The following is a 15,994-nucleotide window of genomic DNA, read 5'->3' as shown; positions in this document are numbered from 1 at the left end:
TTTTTCAACAGGACAACGCTGCAGTTCACAATGCTCTTGACCAAGAACTTCTTCAGGGAGAATAACATCACTCTTTTGGACCATCCTGCATGTTCCCCTCATTTAAATCCCATAGAGAACATTTGGGGATGGATGGCAAGGGAAGTTTATAAAAATGGGCATCAGTTCCAGACAGTTGATGCCCTTCGTGAAGCCATCTTCACCACTTGGAGCAATGTTCCCACTAGCCTCCTGGAAACACTCGCATCAAGCATGCCTAGACCAATTTTTGAAGTGATTAACAAGAACGGTGGAGCTACTCATTACTGAGTCCTACTGAGAACATTTTTTGTTCAAGTTTGGATAATTTTTTGTTATTTTTTGAGGGATGGTCTTAAACTTTTTTTCAGCTGATAGTTTAAGTTTAATTGTTGTTTTCAATAAATTACTTTTCAAAGTGCTTTTTGTCTCACTCCCCCTTGTTGTTTGTGCATATTGTAGCTCTACTTAAAACCTCATTAAGATCCAAATGTGCAAAATGCAAATTCTAGCAATTTTTCAACTGGTCTTAAGATTTTGATCAGGACTGTATGTGCCCAACATGTTCACCACTAGGTCACCATGCGGGCCCCTGCTGAACAATTAGCAAAATACCCACTAAGGCAGAGGTGTCCAAAGTGCAGTCTGGGGCCTTTTTTCCAAAATGAAAATGGCCCCTGCATACTTTGATATGTCGGTATGCGACCCTCAGTGGACAAGTTTGCAGATGCCATGGAAGAATAACTCAAAGCAGAAAGGCTTCTTCTTTCATCACTTCTTTTTACCAAACATCGTAGTGAAACTTGAGATGATATTGTCCTTATCAGGTCAAAGATTGTTGATTGATTGTGGTTGTCTTGATGGAATGCATACACTTAACACTCATTGCAGGTTGCTTTTATTTTAACTACACACACTGTTAGAATAATGCATACAAGAATGCATACAAATAATGCATAAAAAAAGACAAGACCACACAAACAAGAAGGTAAAATCACACGTCTCTGAAGTTACACTGTCAACGTAAAGCTCCTAGTAAATTCAAGCGCGTGGTTTTGATCAATATGTCACACATTGGAACAAACCAGGTCATTTGACTCAGGGGAGTTGAGATCCAAGCTTAGTTTAAACCTTTTTTTGGACAACTTTCCTTGCCTGGACTTGAGATAGCGCTCCTTGTTGTGGATTACCTGAATGTACTGGTCAGTACTGCTGTTCTGCTGATCACTGCTGGATGCCAGGGAGGCGGAGTCAGACTCAGTTGGAGAGTGCTCCAGCTTTGGTCGACTCTTAGGTTTCATGTACGGTCCCATGTGCCTGTTTCTGGCCGGGGAATGGCCGTATCTTCCAGGGGAAGTCACGTGGCGCCTGGTTTGGACCAGTAGAGGCTCCGCTCCTCTGATACTGTCCTGGGACCGGGAGTGTGACTTGAAATCTCTCCATTCCATAGCTCCGTCATCTTCTTCTTGGGCTCCATACCGTCGTCCACCTACATGGTTGTCTTTAGATATGGACACATGGCTTTCTAATCTGTCCCCGATGTAGAAGTGTGCCGGCTGGTGAAGATCAGATAAAGAACAGGGTCGATGTGTCTTCCCTAACAATACCCTTCTTCTGCGCTTCCCTTCTTCCTCTTCGTCCTCACTGAGATTCTGTTGGGACAGGTGAGATCTGTGCGCTTGGTGGTGCGGGGTCCGAGGGGTGTAGCGCTTGATGTTGCACGGGTAGAGCTCCAGGATCTCGGCCGGCTCTTCCTCCATAAAGTAATGGCGTGGGATGCGCGTAGCCGATCGAAGCAGCTTCTTCCTGGGTTCGTGTTCATTGACAATGACGTATCGAGTGGCGTGACCGCGGCGGCCCCCGTAGCTCTGTGCGGTGATGATCCCGGGTTGCATCGCACGTACAGTCTTCCTGTAAATGGGGTCCGAATGGGTGTGGTCTGAGTTTTTGGCTGGGTGATTGTAAGCCTTGTGGTAGTACGACTTGGAGCGGCAGGAACCACTTGGGCCTCCAAGAAACGGTGTGGGCCTGTTATGAGGAAGGACGACACAACAGAATATATTACCAATACACTGTATATACACTCAACAAAAATATAGACGCAAGACTTTTTGCTCCCATTTTTTGTGAGATGAACTCAAAGATCTAAAACTTTTTCCAATACACAATATCACCATTGACATCTGACATGTGGCATTATGCTGTGTGATAAAACTGCACATTCCCGAGTGGCCTTTTATCGTGGGCAGTCTAAGGCACACCTGTGCACTAATCATGGTGTCTAATCAGCATCTTGATATGGCACACCTGTGAGGTGGGATGGGTAATCCCAGCAAAGGAGAAGTGCTCACTGTCACAGATTTAGACAGATTTGTGAACAATATTTGAGAGAAATGGTGATATTGTGTATGTGGAAACAGTTTTAGATCTTTGAGTACATCTCATAAAAAATGGGAGAAAAAACAAAAATGTGGCGTTTATATTTTTGTTGAGAGTAATTACTGTAGATACAGTAATCCCTCAGCACCTTGTGCTTTGAATTTAGCAGCTTCACTCTATTGCGGGTTTTCCAAAAATATATTAATTAATAAATCATGCTGTTTCGTGGTTGAATACGGTAGTAAAACAAAATGCATATATAAGCAAATTGTATGTATTTGATTAGTATTTAAATTAGTAAATTAGTATTTATGTAATATTTAGGCTGTATTTAACTGTCTAAATTAAGCAGTTTTAAACATAAAAATGCCTAAATGAAGTAGAATGCAAATATAAGACATTCAGAAGATGCATTCAAAGATGTTGTGATGATATGTAGTATTTTACACTGATCACTAGGTCAGTAATGTTGGATGAGACACACAAGCACTACACTTCAACTTCAGCTGGAACAACAGGCTTTTAGTGCAGGTTTGAATCATCTCACAACAGGCACAATAATCCCTAACACGGGTTACTGTTGCAGCCGTAACCTACACCAAGCTAAAAGTCAACTCTCAACTCCCAGTGGCTACGTTTAAATGCAGTCAAATAACCCTATCATAACCGGAATATTAGCAATAACCCGGTTGCGCACTGCCATGTAAACACCAATAACCCTTTTGAAAAACCCGAATGTTACCCCTGGGTTACTCCCTTTCTTACCCGAAAATCAGGTCACGTATACGCCTATTGGAACATTAATTTGCATGGATATAGATGGCATGGATATAGATTAGCATGGATGTGGATGGCACAGCTCCGGCTCAATTTCCTATTTCTTCATGTTCTCGTCTTCCATTAATGGAGAAAGTGAGACAGAATAGTGTCAAGTACTGGTGGTGGGTCAGTACCAGCACCAAAACACAAACAAAGATGCTCATTATCCGCCATGCCGGTGTTATTGTTGTTTTTGGAAACAGGAAGAAGAAGCGGAAATGACGTGCATTGCATCATGACGTTTTCCGTGTGTCGTGACGTTGTCCGTGCAGGTTTTTTGGGGTTTTCATGTTGCGCATGTAAACGGGTTATTCCGAATGTTTCAGAAACCGGAATATTGACCTTAACCCAAATACTGACTGCATGTAAACGTAGTCAATGTCACTTCCTGTCCGCCCCTCGAACAGCTCCCCCAGCACCAGAACACATTTACAGCAACATGCAAATCAGGGGTGTCCAAAGTGCAGTGAAGGGGCCATTTGCGGTCCATGGCTGTTTTTTTACTGGCCCGCGGCACATTCTAAAAATATAATTTAACAAGAAAACTTTTGAAAAAAACAACAGCAAAAATTGAAAAATCTGAAGTAATTTTACAAGAATATAGTAAAAAGTAAATTAAAAATTAGAAAAAGTCATCATTTTGCAAGAATAAACTTAAGCACAATGTTGAAATATTAAAGAAGGAAGATGCTTTTTTAAGTCGTAATATTATGAGAAACAAACAAAAAATAATGTTGTAAGAAGAAAGTTGAAATAGTTTGAAAATTAAAAATAAACAACAGCAGAAATTAAGTTTTACGAGAATAAAGTCAAAATATTTTGAAAAAAAAGTTGCATTGATTAAACTGCCAATATATTTTAGTAGCAGAGTTGAAATATTATAGAAAAAATATTACTTTTTTATGTTGTAATATTATGAGAATTAAACAATACAAACATTTTTTTAATTTTTGGAAAAGTAGCTTGTCATAATATCACGAGAAGAAAATTTACAAAGATTATTTAAGAAGAAAGTTTCAATATTTGGAAAAAAAAAAGTTTAAAAAATGGCGGAAAAAAGACCAAAGAGTGACGTTCATACTAATAATATGCTTTTTCACCTATATCACAAAGCTGAGATGCATTTTTTTCTTGAAATATGTATAACTTCTCAGCATATCTACAGTACATGTGTTGCTTTACAAAAATATCAAAGTAGCCCTTGCATCCTTGCATTTTTCAGTATGTAGCGCTTTTTGTGCTGCAACCTCCCCATACTGTACATTCAGTAATATATCAGTGTGAGACCTGTTTGGTACGTGCTCCAGCCTATGTTTTGGCAGTGCGGACACAGCAGGACTTCTGGAGGATCCAGCCACATTTGCTCTGCTCAGCTCTCCACGGGAAGCCGACTGCGTAATTGTGCGGATGCTGTTACTGCGCTGCCCGGCAGTATGTAAGTTTGTGATGCTGCCATTCCGCTGTGGGGATGGCGTTTGGATGGAGGGATCTTGGCTGGTGATGTCACTCTCCTGTTCATCTGCTTTGTTTTCCACCACGGCCTCTCCTGGTGTCTGCAGTATCCCTGCTACACCTGCAGCCACGTTGAAGACTTTCTTTTTGTCATCGGTGCGCTCCTAAGGGGATAGGGACAGGAACATAAATAACCCTAACCTCAACCTCAAATCCAATCCAAAACCTAACCCAAACTCTAACCCCTACCCCCCGGCCAACCCTAATCCCAATTCTAACCCTAACCCCAATCCTTAACCCTAAACCCAACCCTCAACGTTGATCGTGCAGTATTGGAACTCACAGAATATACAGTAGAGGTGAATAAGGCTACATTGTCAACAAACTAGATATGTGTGAATCGATGCTGATATTTCTAGATATCTTTATGCTCTAAAATAAATTGTCAAATCAAAATATGGATCCTTTGATACTTCAGTAATTTGAGGAAATGTATATCATTAGCAGGAAGACAATGGAAAGTATGTAATTATTGAAATTGTGTCGAAATGGTTGGTGGGAACTACATTTTCTTCCACCTGGGTACGTGCGTAATGCATAAGCGCAGCGGCATACTCAGTCAGTCAGTCTCAGTCTGTTGAAATGATGACCGATTGTGAACGGAGCCAAGTGTGAATTAGTTATACTTGTAGTAATTCTGAAACATTAATCATTTATTTAATGTCTTATTTATTTTACTATATTGATTAAAACACAATTTTCACATATTTTATATGATTTTGCTCTGTTTTTTTTCTGTTATTGTATATTAGCTTGGCTATACTGTAAATAAATACATAAATTGCTCTCATATCTTGCATTCTTTATGCTATCTGTTATGCTATGATTGGAAATACACTACATATACATATACGTACATATATACATATCCATTTATAATAAATTTAGCAGACACAGCAGGTGTTTTGCACAAAGAATCAGATCAGTATGGCTGATGCCAGCCTCAGTTTTACTCAGCAAACATGGCCTTCATTTAAACGGGAATTTGGGGTCTGGGAAATGTGGAATTCGGGCAAAACCGGAAACTTTTCAATGGGAAATGTGGAATTCTGGCAGAACCGGCAATGTTTTAAATATCGAAAATAACCTGAATGTTTTGAATGGGCTCAATGTTTTGGTATTGGAATGGTTAATTTGTTAAGAAATGTGGAAGTAGTAAGAATTCTTAAGATTATTTGGGGAAAAAGTAACATTTCGGGAAAAGTGGAAATCTTTAGAATGTGGAAAATTGTTATGCTGAATGTTTTGATGCTGGTATGGTTTGAGAAATGTGCAAAAATACCATTCATTCAGAAAACCTGGAATTTGTGGAATGTGAAAAATACATAGCAGAATATTTTGAATGACCTGAAAGTTTTGGTGAAGGAATGGTTTTGATCGGTTGAAAAATGTGGAATGGGTTGAGAAATGTAGAAATACTCCATTCATTTCAACAGGAATTTGGGAGCTAGGAAATATGGAATTGTGGCAAAGCCTTTTGAACATCAAAAATAACCTGAATGTTTTCAATGAGCTCAGTGTTTTGGTGTTGGAATGGTTTGAATTGTTTAAAGAATGCGGAAGTAGTAAGAATTCCTAAGATCCAAGGAAATTTGCGTTGTGGAAAATGTGAAAACTGGGAATTTTTAGGAGGTGGAATATTATTATCTGGAATGTTTTGGTGCTGGAATGGTTTGAAAAATTTGGGAAAATGACATTCATTCAGTCATTTCAATGAGAATTTTCAGGCCAGAAAACTGACAATTTCGGTAAAACCTGGAATTTGTGGTCAAACATACTGTACATAACTGAATATTTTGAATGAACTAAAAGTTTTGGTGTGGGAATGGTTATGATCAGTTGAGAAATGTGGAAGTAGTAAGAAATCTTTTTGCTTGGAAAATGTGGAATGTGGTAGGACGGCCCTAGTCTGAGGAGTTGGTGCAAGATCCAAAATCTTTTTCCTCTAAAGGTAGAGGCGTGCAGAACGATTTCGCTCTTTTGGTGTCAAAGATCAGTTATTACAGTAAGATACAACTGCCGTTTGACAGTCAGACTATAGCTGTCCTATCTCGTCATTTTGAGCATGAACTGATAAAGTCTGCTCAGATGAAAGGCCAAGCGTCTTCTAAGACCAGTCCAGTTGCCATCCATTCAATGCCCTGAGAAAATGTGCAAGTCAGTGTCAGAAAATGGGGTGGAATGCTCTTCAGCCTTCATACAAATACTTTACATGAAGTTTATATGTAAAGATGCATTCTACTACAGTATTACTCTTGAACTAAGAAGTATGTCAGTGATATCAGTCATAACAAACTCACAGTCTGGAGCTGCATTCTCAGCTGGTTGTTGGTAAATTTGAGCGATCTGGCAATGGCCTGAAGGTAGTATATCAGCATGCTAAAACACAGACATAGACAATGAAAACCACTCTCACTGAACGTGTGTGCATGTGTCTGTGTGTGTGTGTGTGTGTGTGTGTATATGCCTTACAACAGAAGCAGTAGTGCTGGTAGTACTACAACAGGGCTGGTGATGTAACCCATCACTTTACTGAACCATTGGGGAAAGTCACTGGCCACTGTTTCAGATATGATATCATAGATCTTCTCTTGACCACTGCAACATACACAACATATCCCTATTACCACACCTGCTACCTGCTAACCTGACACTTAAACCTATTGGATCTATTGCTTTGGTTAGTGAATGCTCTGAGAAATGCCAAATTTTAACCAATTACCCACAAACCTATGAAATCTATGAAAAGAGTCCATGTTACCTAAATGGTCCGCAGTGCTGTGATGGCCGATACCTTACAATAGCAAATATGGTAGGCAGCATACACAGAAAGAGCATGAAAAGCAGCATCGCCAAGTAGAAATTATTGGATCTGCAACAAGTAGAGAAAGAGTGATTGATCAGCGGACAATTTTCTTCAGTTCGTAGAAATTGGCTGAAACACGTCAACGCATTAAAGCAGCAGTGTCCCAAAGCTCGTTTTTCATTAACCTGCAGCATATTCTAAAAATAAAAACATTAGTTTGTATTCAAAGACTAGAAAGGACAGCTTAAATCTCAAACAACTGTCGTTTTTCACCACAAAAGATCAATACTTGGATCCTACACCATACCCTCAGACTAGACTAGACTAGACTATCTAGTCTTTCAGCATGAACTGATAAAGCCTGCTCAAACATCTTCTAAGAAAACCCGAACAGTCCAGTTGCACAGTTACACATGCTCAAAGATTAGATAGGGCTAGGACTAGAGCTGTCCTATCTAGGCTTTGAGCATTACCTGACACAGCCTGCTTGGCTGTGGCGTCTTCTGTGACAACGTGAACAGTCCACTTGTCATTGATTCAATGCCCTGAGAATTCTGAGAATCTGGACACCATTGAATTAAAGCTTAAAAAAACAAATTGACAAAGCTGTTCTAATCAATGTCTGTATTGTTCAAGAGTGAGTCCTTTCCAGTCAGTCAACCGTTCTTGTACAGGTGTGTTGACGGGACATACATCAATCCTCACTTTAGAAGAATTTTATTTCATGGTGCACTTAAATGTTCACTCAGCTGTTTAGTGGACTGTGTGGGCTTGTATTTGCCACCACATCTGGGAGGGAATGATAAGCACTGCAAAGGGAAATGACATAAATCATAGTTGGAGAGGCCTCTCACACATAATGGTGTGTGCATGGAGGATGGATAGGGGGAGGCAGAATATACTGTGATTTACATCCACCACCACAGCACGGGAAAATTCAAAGAGTATTATTCGTATGAACGTCGCTCTTTTCTCTTTTTTTCCCAATTTTGCCTTTTTTTTTCCAATTATTTCAACTTTTTTTCTTTCTTCAATAATCTTCGTAAATTTTCGTCTCGTATTCTTCTTATTTATTCTCCTAATATTTTCACTTTGTCCCTATAATATTATAATGTTTTGCCCAAACGAATTTTCTAAAAATCCATCCATCCATTTTCTGTGGCGCTTGTTTTGCTACAAAAATGACATTTTCGTCATAATAAAGTAATCCCTCACAATATCGCAGTTTTTCAGAATTAATTAATAAATGACCGCTGTTTCATGGCAGCCTGTGGTCCATTATTAGTCAAAACATTTTGAAAGACAAATGATATGTAGTATTCTGGTCACTAGGCAGCAGTAATGACACAAAATATTGAGACATTACCTTAACACTGCATGAAGTCATCAAGTCAGCCATGGCATGTCCAACATGATACAGTGAAAAAAAGTTGTCCTCCTGTTCTGTGTAGAAGTGGTAAGTTTTTGGCTTTTTAAGTTTAGAAGAAATACATTTGAGACTAACTGGTTAGCTCGCTAATTCGCTAGCTTGCTAGCTAGCAGCCAGAGTTGAGCAATGTGTCGTAAACAAAGAATAATAGGAGTGTAAAGGTGACTATATGCATATTATTTCATATTCACAGAACTCTAAAAATGTTAAAAACCGTATTTAGAAAGCCGTAAACAGGTTTTCTATGTTCTAACTACGAAAACATTCAATTTATCATCATTGACTCCTATCAGATCTGTAACCAATTAACCGCTATAAACGAGGGATTACTGTATTTCGAGTTTCTGACTTTATTCTTGTAATGAATAAACTTAAAGTCCTAATATTTTGACTTTATTCCTGTAACATTATAACTTTTACCACAACCTAATTTCACAAAAATTATTATTATTATTTGTTGTTTTGTTTGTTTCTCACAATATTACCACTTTATAAAATGACGTATTTTTTCTGTAATATTTTAACTGCAACTAAAATGACAATATTTTTCGTCATATTATGCATCATTCTCGTAAAATTACGTTTCACATTAGATTAAAACCGTTTTCTCTTAATATTTTGGCTGCTGATTTTTCCATTTTTGCTGTTGTTTTTTTCTTTAGTTTTCGACTAAAATTATATTTTTAGAATGTGTCGCAGCTAAATAAAAAAACAGTCATGAGCTGCATTTGGATTCTTATTCCACATCCATTGGTAGTGTAGAGCAGTTTTAGTTTATTTTTGATACACGGCCATATACCAGAGTTAACTAACTATATGCCAGATTTAGTATATAGAAAATAAACTAAAAACTGCACTACACTACCAAGGGATGTGGGATAAGAATAAATACATAGAAGAGATGCTAAATGCCAAATAGATAAATATACTTTATTAATCCCGTTAGGGAAATTAAAAATCACGTGTCTAAAATAATTGAAAGGACACACAACTGTGTCCTGTTTGTTTTTTGTTTGTGATGGTAATAGTAAATGTCTTACCTGGATGCTCGGAACACCTGCTGATGGGGAACATTGCAGGTGAGAACGGCCCAACTCCTCAAATACATAAGACCAATCAGCTTCAACACGTTAAAGGCAGGAAGACAAGGGGAGAAAAAAGCTCCCATCCTGCATGAAAGAAGGCGTTACTCACACACCTACTGGGCGACACCAGTAAAAGACATCTATTATGTTTATGGTCGCAAGGTGACAGCACGGAAATGAGTTTAGGAAATCCGATGGAGTCGCACACAAAGGTGGAATTGAGACATAAAGGCTATTGGAACAGGGTCATGGAGGCTGGCCAGCACTGGACAGATTATTATTATTTTTTAATCAGATGTTCTATTGCACTCATGCTAGCGCTCTGTGTGTGTGTTTCTTTTTTGGAGGAGGTCATACAACCTCAAATATTACATTATTAATAATGTTAACATTAACGTAGTTGACGAAGTAGAGAAGGCAATTTGTGTAGAAACTGGTGTGTGAATGCTGAAAATCTACAGCTGAATTGAAACGCTGTACGGAAAATGTGGAATTACAGGAAAAGTGTGAATCTTGGGAATGTGGAAAATTGCTAGATAGATAGAAATGTGGAAGCAGTTGAGTGTCAAAAAAATGGGGCAGAATAAGAATACACTCATCATACATGTCACGGCTTCAGCCTATCACGGTTTTCCAAAAACATATTAATTACTAAATCATACTGTTTCGTGGTTGAATACAGCCTATTGTTAGTAAAAAATATATGCATATTGAAGCAAGTGTTATGTATTTTTTGCCTAAATTAAGCATTGTCAAGCATAAAAATGCCCTAACAAACTGAACCACATATATAAGCCATTAAGAAGACGTATTCAAATTATGAATGTAGTATTCTACATTGGTCACTTGGTGTCAGTAATTGTTTGGTGAGATTTAGTTTAAATTATCTCACAACAGACACAACAATAATCATGTTAACGAGGTAATGTAGCAGAACGGAACCAAAACAAACAGAACGGAACAGAATGTTGCATCAGGTAAGATAAGATAAGATATGAAAATACCACACAACAGCGTCGTGTAGCGTTCCGTAGCGTAGCATAGCACAAGATAAGTTAAGGTAAGGTAAGGTAACAACATAACACAGCACAAGAGTATAGCAAGAGTAATCCGCAATCACACAATAAAATGATTAGTTGTTGACTTACCAGATCATCCCTTGGTTGTAAATCAAATGCAAGACATTCTCTGCTATTTTGAATTCCCCGTATTCAGGCTAAAAATAATCAGAACATTTTGGTGTTAAAAAAAATGTTGGAATGTTTCCCTCCATAAAACAGACCCTGAGTTCACCAAACTATATTTCCTCAAGTTTTATAGCCTCAAAGAAACACAAGAAACAACAGGAATTTAACAAAAAATGATACTGTTCAACATGAAGCTGCAGATACTAAATATCCATGAAATGTGTGGACTATATTTCTGGAAGAACAGACTTCAGGAGAGAGATGAAAATACACATAATGCAACAATATTCAATTTCCAATAACAGAGTTGAACATGAAAGATGCAGTGAAACACAAGTTTAAATGGAAAGTTTCCTAAATAAAATGCTGCGGAAGCGTGTTTGAACAAATAATTAAAAAAATAGCCCAAAAATAGTAAAAACTTACAAACTTGCTCTCCAAATCCCAGCAGCAGCAGTCGCTGAGGTAACGAACCACCAAGCCTCTGATAAAGTCAATGAGCAGGATGCTGGCCACTGTGAAGATCATGTCGATGATGGACAGCTTCAGCATCTCCTGTACGGTACAATCGGAAGGTTAGTTTTACCCAAAAAACTAATACCCTGCTGTACGTCACAGGTGAAAATTGCCTCAACTGTGGGCTATATTTGCACGCTATAAGATAATACACTTGATTGAATAAATATATTGATTCTTAATCCTGCCTCTCTGCACCCCATTATACAGTATAGTGCACTTCTAGAATACAATTGTACATCCGTAAACAGTAGGTCAGGGGTGTCCAAAGTGTGGCCTGGTGACCATTTGCGGCCCGCGGCTGGTTATTTTTTGGCCAGCAGCACGTTCTAAAAAAATATTACTTTCAAGCAAATAAAAAAAATAAACAACAAAAGTACAAATCAAAAAATCTTAATTAAAAGAAAACAGTTATAATCTACTGAGAAAAAGTATTTTTACTTGAATAAAAATATTATTTATTATTAAAATATTATAAGGAAAAATAACGTAGCATATTTGGCATACAAGTTAGCATGCAGTTGAAATATTAAAGAAAAAAAGACTTTGATTTTTTTAAAGTTGTTATAGTAGAAAACAAACAAAATAATGAATAATGATGTCATTTTTGGGAAATTAGGTTATAGTGCTACAAGAATAACATTCTAACAAGAAAAAGTTGCAATTTTACAAGAATGAACTCTGAATATTATGAGGAAAACTAATGTCATTTTAGTAGCATAGAATTTTAATATTTAAGAAAAACATCATCGGAATATTATTTTTAAAAAAACATAACAAAATAAAGCTGTCATTTCTGGAAAATTAGGTTGGGGAAATATTGAGAGAAGAAAATTTACGACAATTATTTAAGAAGAAAGTTTAAATATTTGGAAAATTTAAAAAACAATAAATGCAAAAATAGAAAAAATGAGCAGCGACCAAAGTTTATGCTAATAATATGCTTTTTCACCTATATGACAAAGCTGGATTGCAGATTGTTCTTGTAATATATTGTATATAACTTCTTAGCATTTCTACATGTGTTGCTTTACGTAATATCAAAGTGGCCCTTGCATCCTTTCATTTTTCAGTATGTGGCTCTTGTTAATAGGGGTGTCCAAATAAATATTTGGACAGTAGTAAATTCAGTAGTAAATTCATCCATCCATCCATCTTCTATGCTGCTTATCCTCACTAGGGTTGCGGGGGTATGCTGGAGCCTGCTGACTTCGGGCGAGAGCTGTGGTATACCCTGGACTGGTCACCAGTCAATCACAGTGAGGGATTAAATTGAAAAATAAATAAGAGTAGATAAGATATTCTTGAGAGTAGGTATTAAAACTCAGCCATAAGACCATAAGACAGGGGTCACCAATCCGTAATACCAATCTTTGGGATTTACCCAATCAATGTCAAATCAGCCAGCTGGATAAAAATCTGCACTGTATATTAATAAAGCCCATCAAACATTCCATTGCATCTGACTCTCTGACTGGAGTGGCTGTGTGGACGAGGCGCTCCAGCGAATTTTCGTAAATCACATACAGTCCTAGCTCTCTGCTACCATTGCAAAAATATTAGGAAAAATAAATGCATTATCACATCAGTGCCCTTCGCTCCAGGAGAGTGAGAAACAGACACAAATTTTGACCACTGAACACGTCTGTGTGCCTCACCGCTCTGCAGGCACGCGCCCGGCCCTGAGCTCGGTCCTCAAAGCCTGGCGGGAGGTGCCAGGGCACGACAATAGAGCAAAGGGCAAAATGACAAAAAGCTAAAAAAAAACCCATCAAATACCAATAATAATGTAAAGCATTGTCTTTAAATACAGTCAAACTTGTCTATAGTGGCCACTTTGGCAGACTCCCTCTCGTGGCCGCTATAGACAGGTGGCCTCTATGGACAGGTTGGCGTCCAGTTTGGCGTCCAGTTTGAATGTTGACCAGTAGAGGAAAAAAAAGGAAAAAAAGGGGAAAAAATAATAATTTTGACCAGTAGAGGGCACTGTGGGACTGCGGATGAAAAGTTGTACAGCACTACTAGGCTTGTTATTATCCACGACCCACAGAACAAAGCTGTGCTAGTAATGTCTTACGCTTGTTTTTAATATTTTACTTTTTATACGGCAGAGTGTCATTACAGCTTTAGTTCATCAGGAAGTGACGGTGGGCATCCCGAGCAGGAGAGCTAGGCTCAGTGCTAGCTGTGAGTTTCGAGAGAGTTGGGAAGTGTGTTTATGTTGGCATGGATGTAAAGTCCTGCAGTGTTCTCCACTGTTAATAAAGCCATTAAAGTGCATCGGCGACGTGAGTCTCTCCTTCCCCACAACAAGCGGCATTACAGTATTGACCAGTGCACATTGTCTCACACCAGGAAATAAACTGTGTCACTTGTTATTGCTACATTGCCTGGACAGCTATGTAGTGGGGCTTGTTTAACCTTTGCCTTGTGGGCAAGCAGGAAGGAGAGACGATGCTGAGAGATGTGTGTGTGTTCTGAGCTGCTCTCTGGTGGCCGCGTTCAATAAATAAAGTTGGCAGAAGCAACAGGAGAAGTTTCCTTCTTTGCTTCGGAGCTGAATAACACTGACAAGTTAACAGACTAGTAGCGAACGGAAAAGAAGACGGCTTTTTTTTGTGTCGAATACAGAAGATGAGGAGTTTGATGGATTTGTGGATGGGGATTAATCAAAAATAACGTGAGTACATTCTAAAATACTTCAATTAAGTACAACCGAACTCAGTTTTGCTCCCGCTGCCGCATGCATGCTAGCGTATGTTTTTTTTTTTTTTTATTGTAGCGTCGCTGGGAGCACGTCCTGTTCCCAGCCTACTTTCCGGTAATGTTTTGGTGAAAATGCTCTTAAAGTTACATGTTTGACTAGGAAATAGCAAGCTCAAAAGAAGACAGCTTTTTTATGTGGAACAACTGACAGTTTGTGTGGATCTTGTGAATGATTGTGACTGAGCTAGGACTCAGTAATTTGTCTACACACGACGGCTTCATTGATTGAAAAACAAAACTTTTTCGTGCATGAAGCTCCTACTTGAGTCGCTATATGCGGTCAGATATTGACCAAGGGAGACAAAATGGGTGGCCGCGGGCCACGTTGGACAGGTGACTGCTATACACAGGGTCTATAACATGTAAATTTGCTGCGGGGGATTTTTCAGTGGCTGCTATAGGCAGGTGGCCATTCTATAAAGGTGGCCGCTACGACAGGTTTGACTGTATGTTAAAAACCTTTCTAAAAAATTATATCTACGGAGGGAGTAGATCTTGTCTAGGTTCACTGCCGAGACCAGGGACCTTGGCATCAAAAAGGTTGGTGACCACTGCCATAAGAGGTTTGTTAATTCAAGAAAAGGGTTGCAAAGTCAGATCGCAGTAGCAACCGTTTAAACGACAGGAAATAGCAGATCCCAAGGATGAGGTCAAGCTGCAACTTGGAATTTTGAAGGGTGAAGAGGGTGACGCTGGTCCACGAGTTCCTCCCTTCAGTACATACTGACAATATCCAGTAACAAACGATGTTGAATGTGATACAATTCTGAAGCATTAGCTTCAAAAGATGCTACAAATAGAAATACCACCAGTCAATCATAGGCAATTCACCTATATAATACAAAAGATTTAGGGATTGTTGTATAAATTGTGTCGTTAAGTAAAGTCACAAGCAGAACCTGCCCAACGTAGGTCTCCCAGCACTGGTCCTGCTGAGATCGAGTGTTTTTTCCAAACTGAACGGTCTGGTTGGAGAATGTCGCTGTGCCGGTCCTGCTGCTGTTTGTCACATCTAACATCACGGCAGTGGTCGCGATGGTGCTGTTGTGATGTGAAATTTCAGACACCAGGGTTGACATACTGTTCATGCCAGCCTGGGAGTTTGTGGCTAAGTAGGAGCTGGTGTCCGACCAGTTAGCTGAAGTCACCTGAATCTGAGAAATAAACAGAAACACAGACATTAAAAAAAATTATTAACATTTTTTGACCAGTAGCTGAGTGAATACAAACATTAAAAAAAGATCAAATTTAATATGATTTGACCGTTATTTTCCCCCAGTATGTAGGAAAATAAGTATTTGATAAAATAGCTTTATTGTAACATAGAGAGACAGAATGTAAAAAAAAATTTTTAAACCCACTGAGAATTTCAATACATCTTCTCATAAGTGTCTTCATACACCCTTACCCAGGTCACCCAGCTAGGGTAGATCATTCCAAGGTTTGTGTTTGTAGGAGAACATGGGGAAAGCACGGT

General features: G+C 38.7%; 1 protein-coding gene across 1 annotated transcript in view; it reads right to left on the bottom strand.

The window, feature by feature from the left end:
* Window positions 1-1,027: 1,027 nt before the first annotated feature.
* LOC129178592 (transmembrane channel-like protein 3) overlaps window positions 1,028-15,994 on the bottom strand; it is a 37,969-nt gene continuing 23,002 nt past the window's right edge. Inside the window, exons 13-21 of the mRNA XM_054770945.1 lie at window positions 15,417-15,671; window positions 11,662-11,790; window positions 11,197-11,264; window positions 10,004-10,132; window positions 7,490-7,600; window positions 7,201-7,326; window positions 7,029-7,107; window positions 4,504-4,832; window positions 1,028-2,046 (exon numbers count right to left, since the gene is read on the bottom strand). Coding sequence (XP_054626920.1) covers window positions 1,086-2,046; window positions 4,504-4,832; window positions 7,029-7,107; window positions 7,201-7,326; window positions 7,490-7,600; window positions 10,004-10,132; window positions 11,197-11,264; window positions 11,662-11,790; window positions 15,417-15,671 — 2,187 coding nt within the window. The 3' untranslated portion in view covers window positions 1,028-1,085. The remainder of the gene's footprint in view (window positions 2,047-4,503; window positions 4,833-7,028; window positions 7,108-7,200; window positions 7,327-7,489; window positions 7,601-10,003; window positions 10,133-11,196; window positions 11,265-11,661; window positions 11,791-15,416; window positions 15,672-15,994) is intronic.

Source organism: Dunckerocampus dactyliophorus, chromosome 3 (genome assembly GCF_027744805.1).
Source record: "Dunckerocampus dactyliophorus isolate RoL2022-P2 chromosome 3, RoL_Ddac_1.1, whole genome shotgun sequence".
Lineage (NCBI taxonomy): Eukaryota > Metazoa > Chordata > Actinopteri > Syngnathiformes > Syngnathidae > Dunckerocampus > Dunckerocampus dactyliophorus.
Note: the sequence above shows the minus strand (reverse complement) of the source record. Positions and strands in the feature narration are given on the sequence as shown.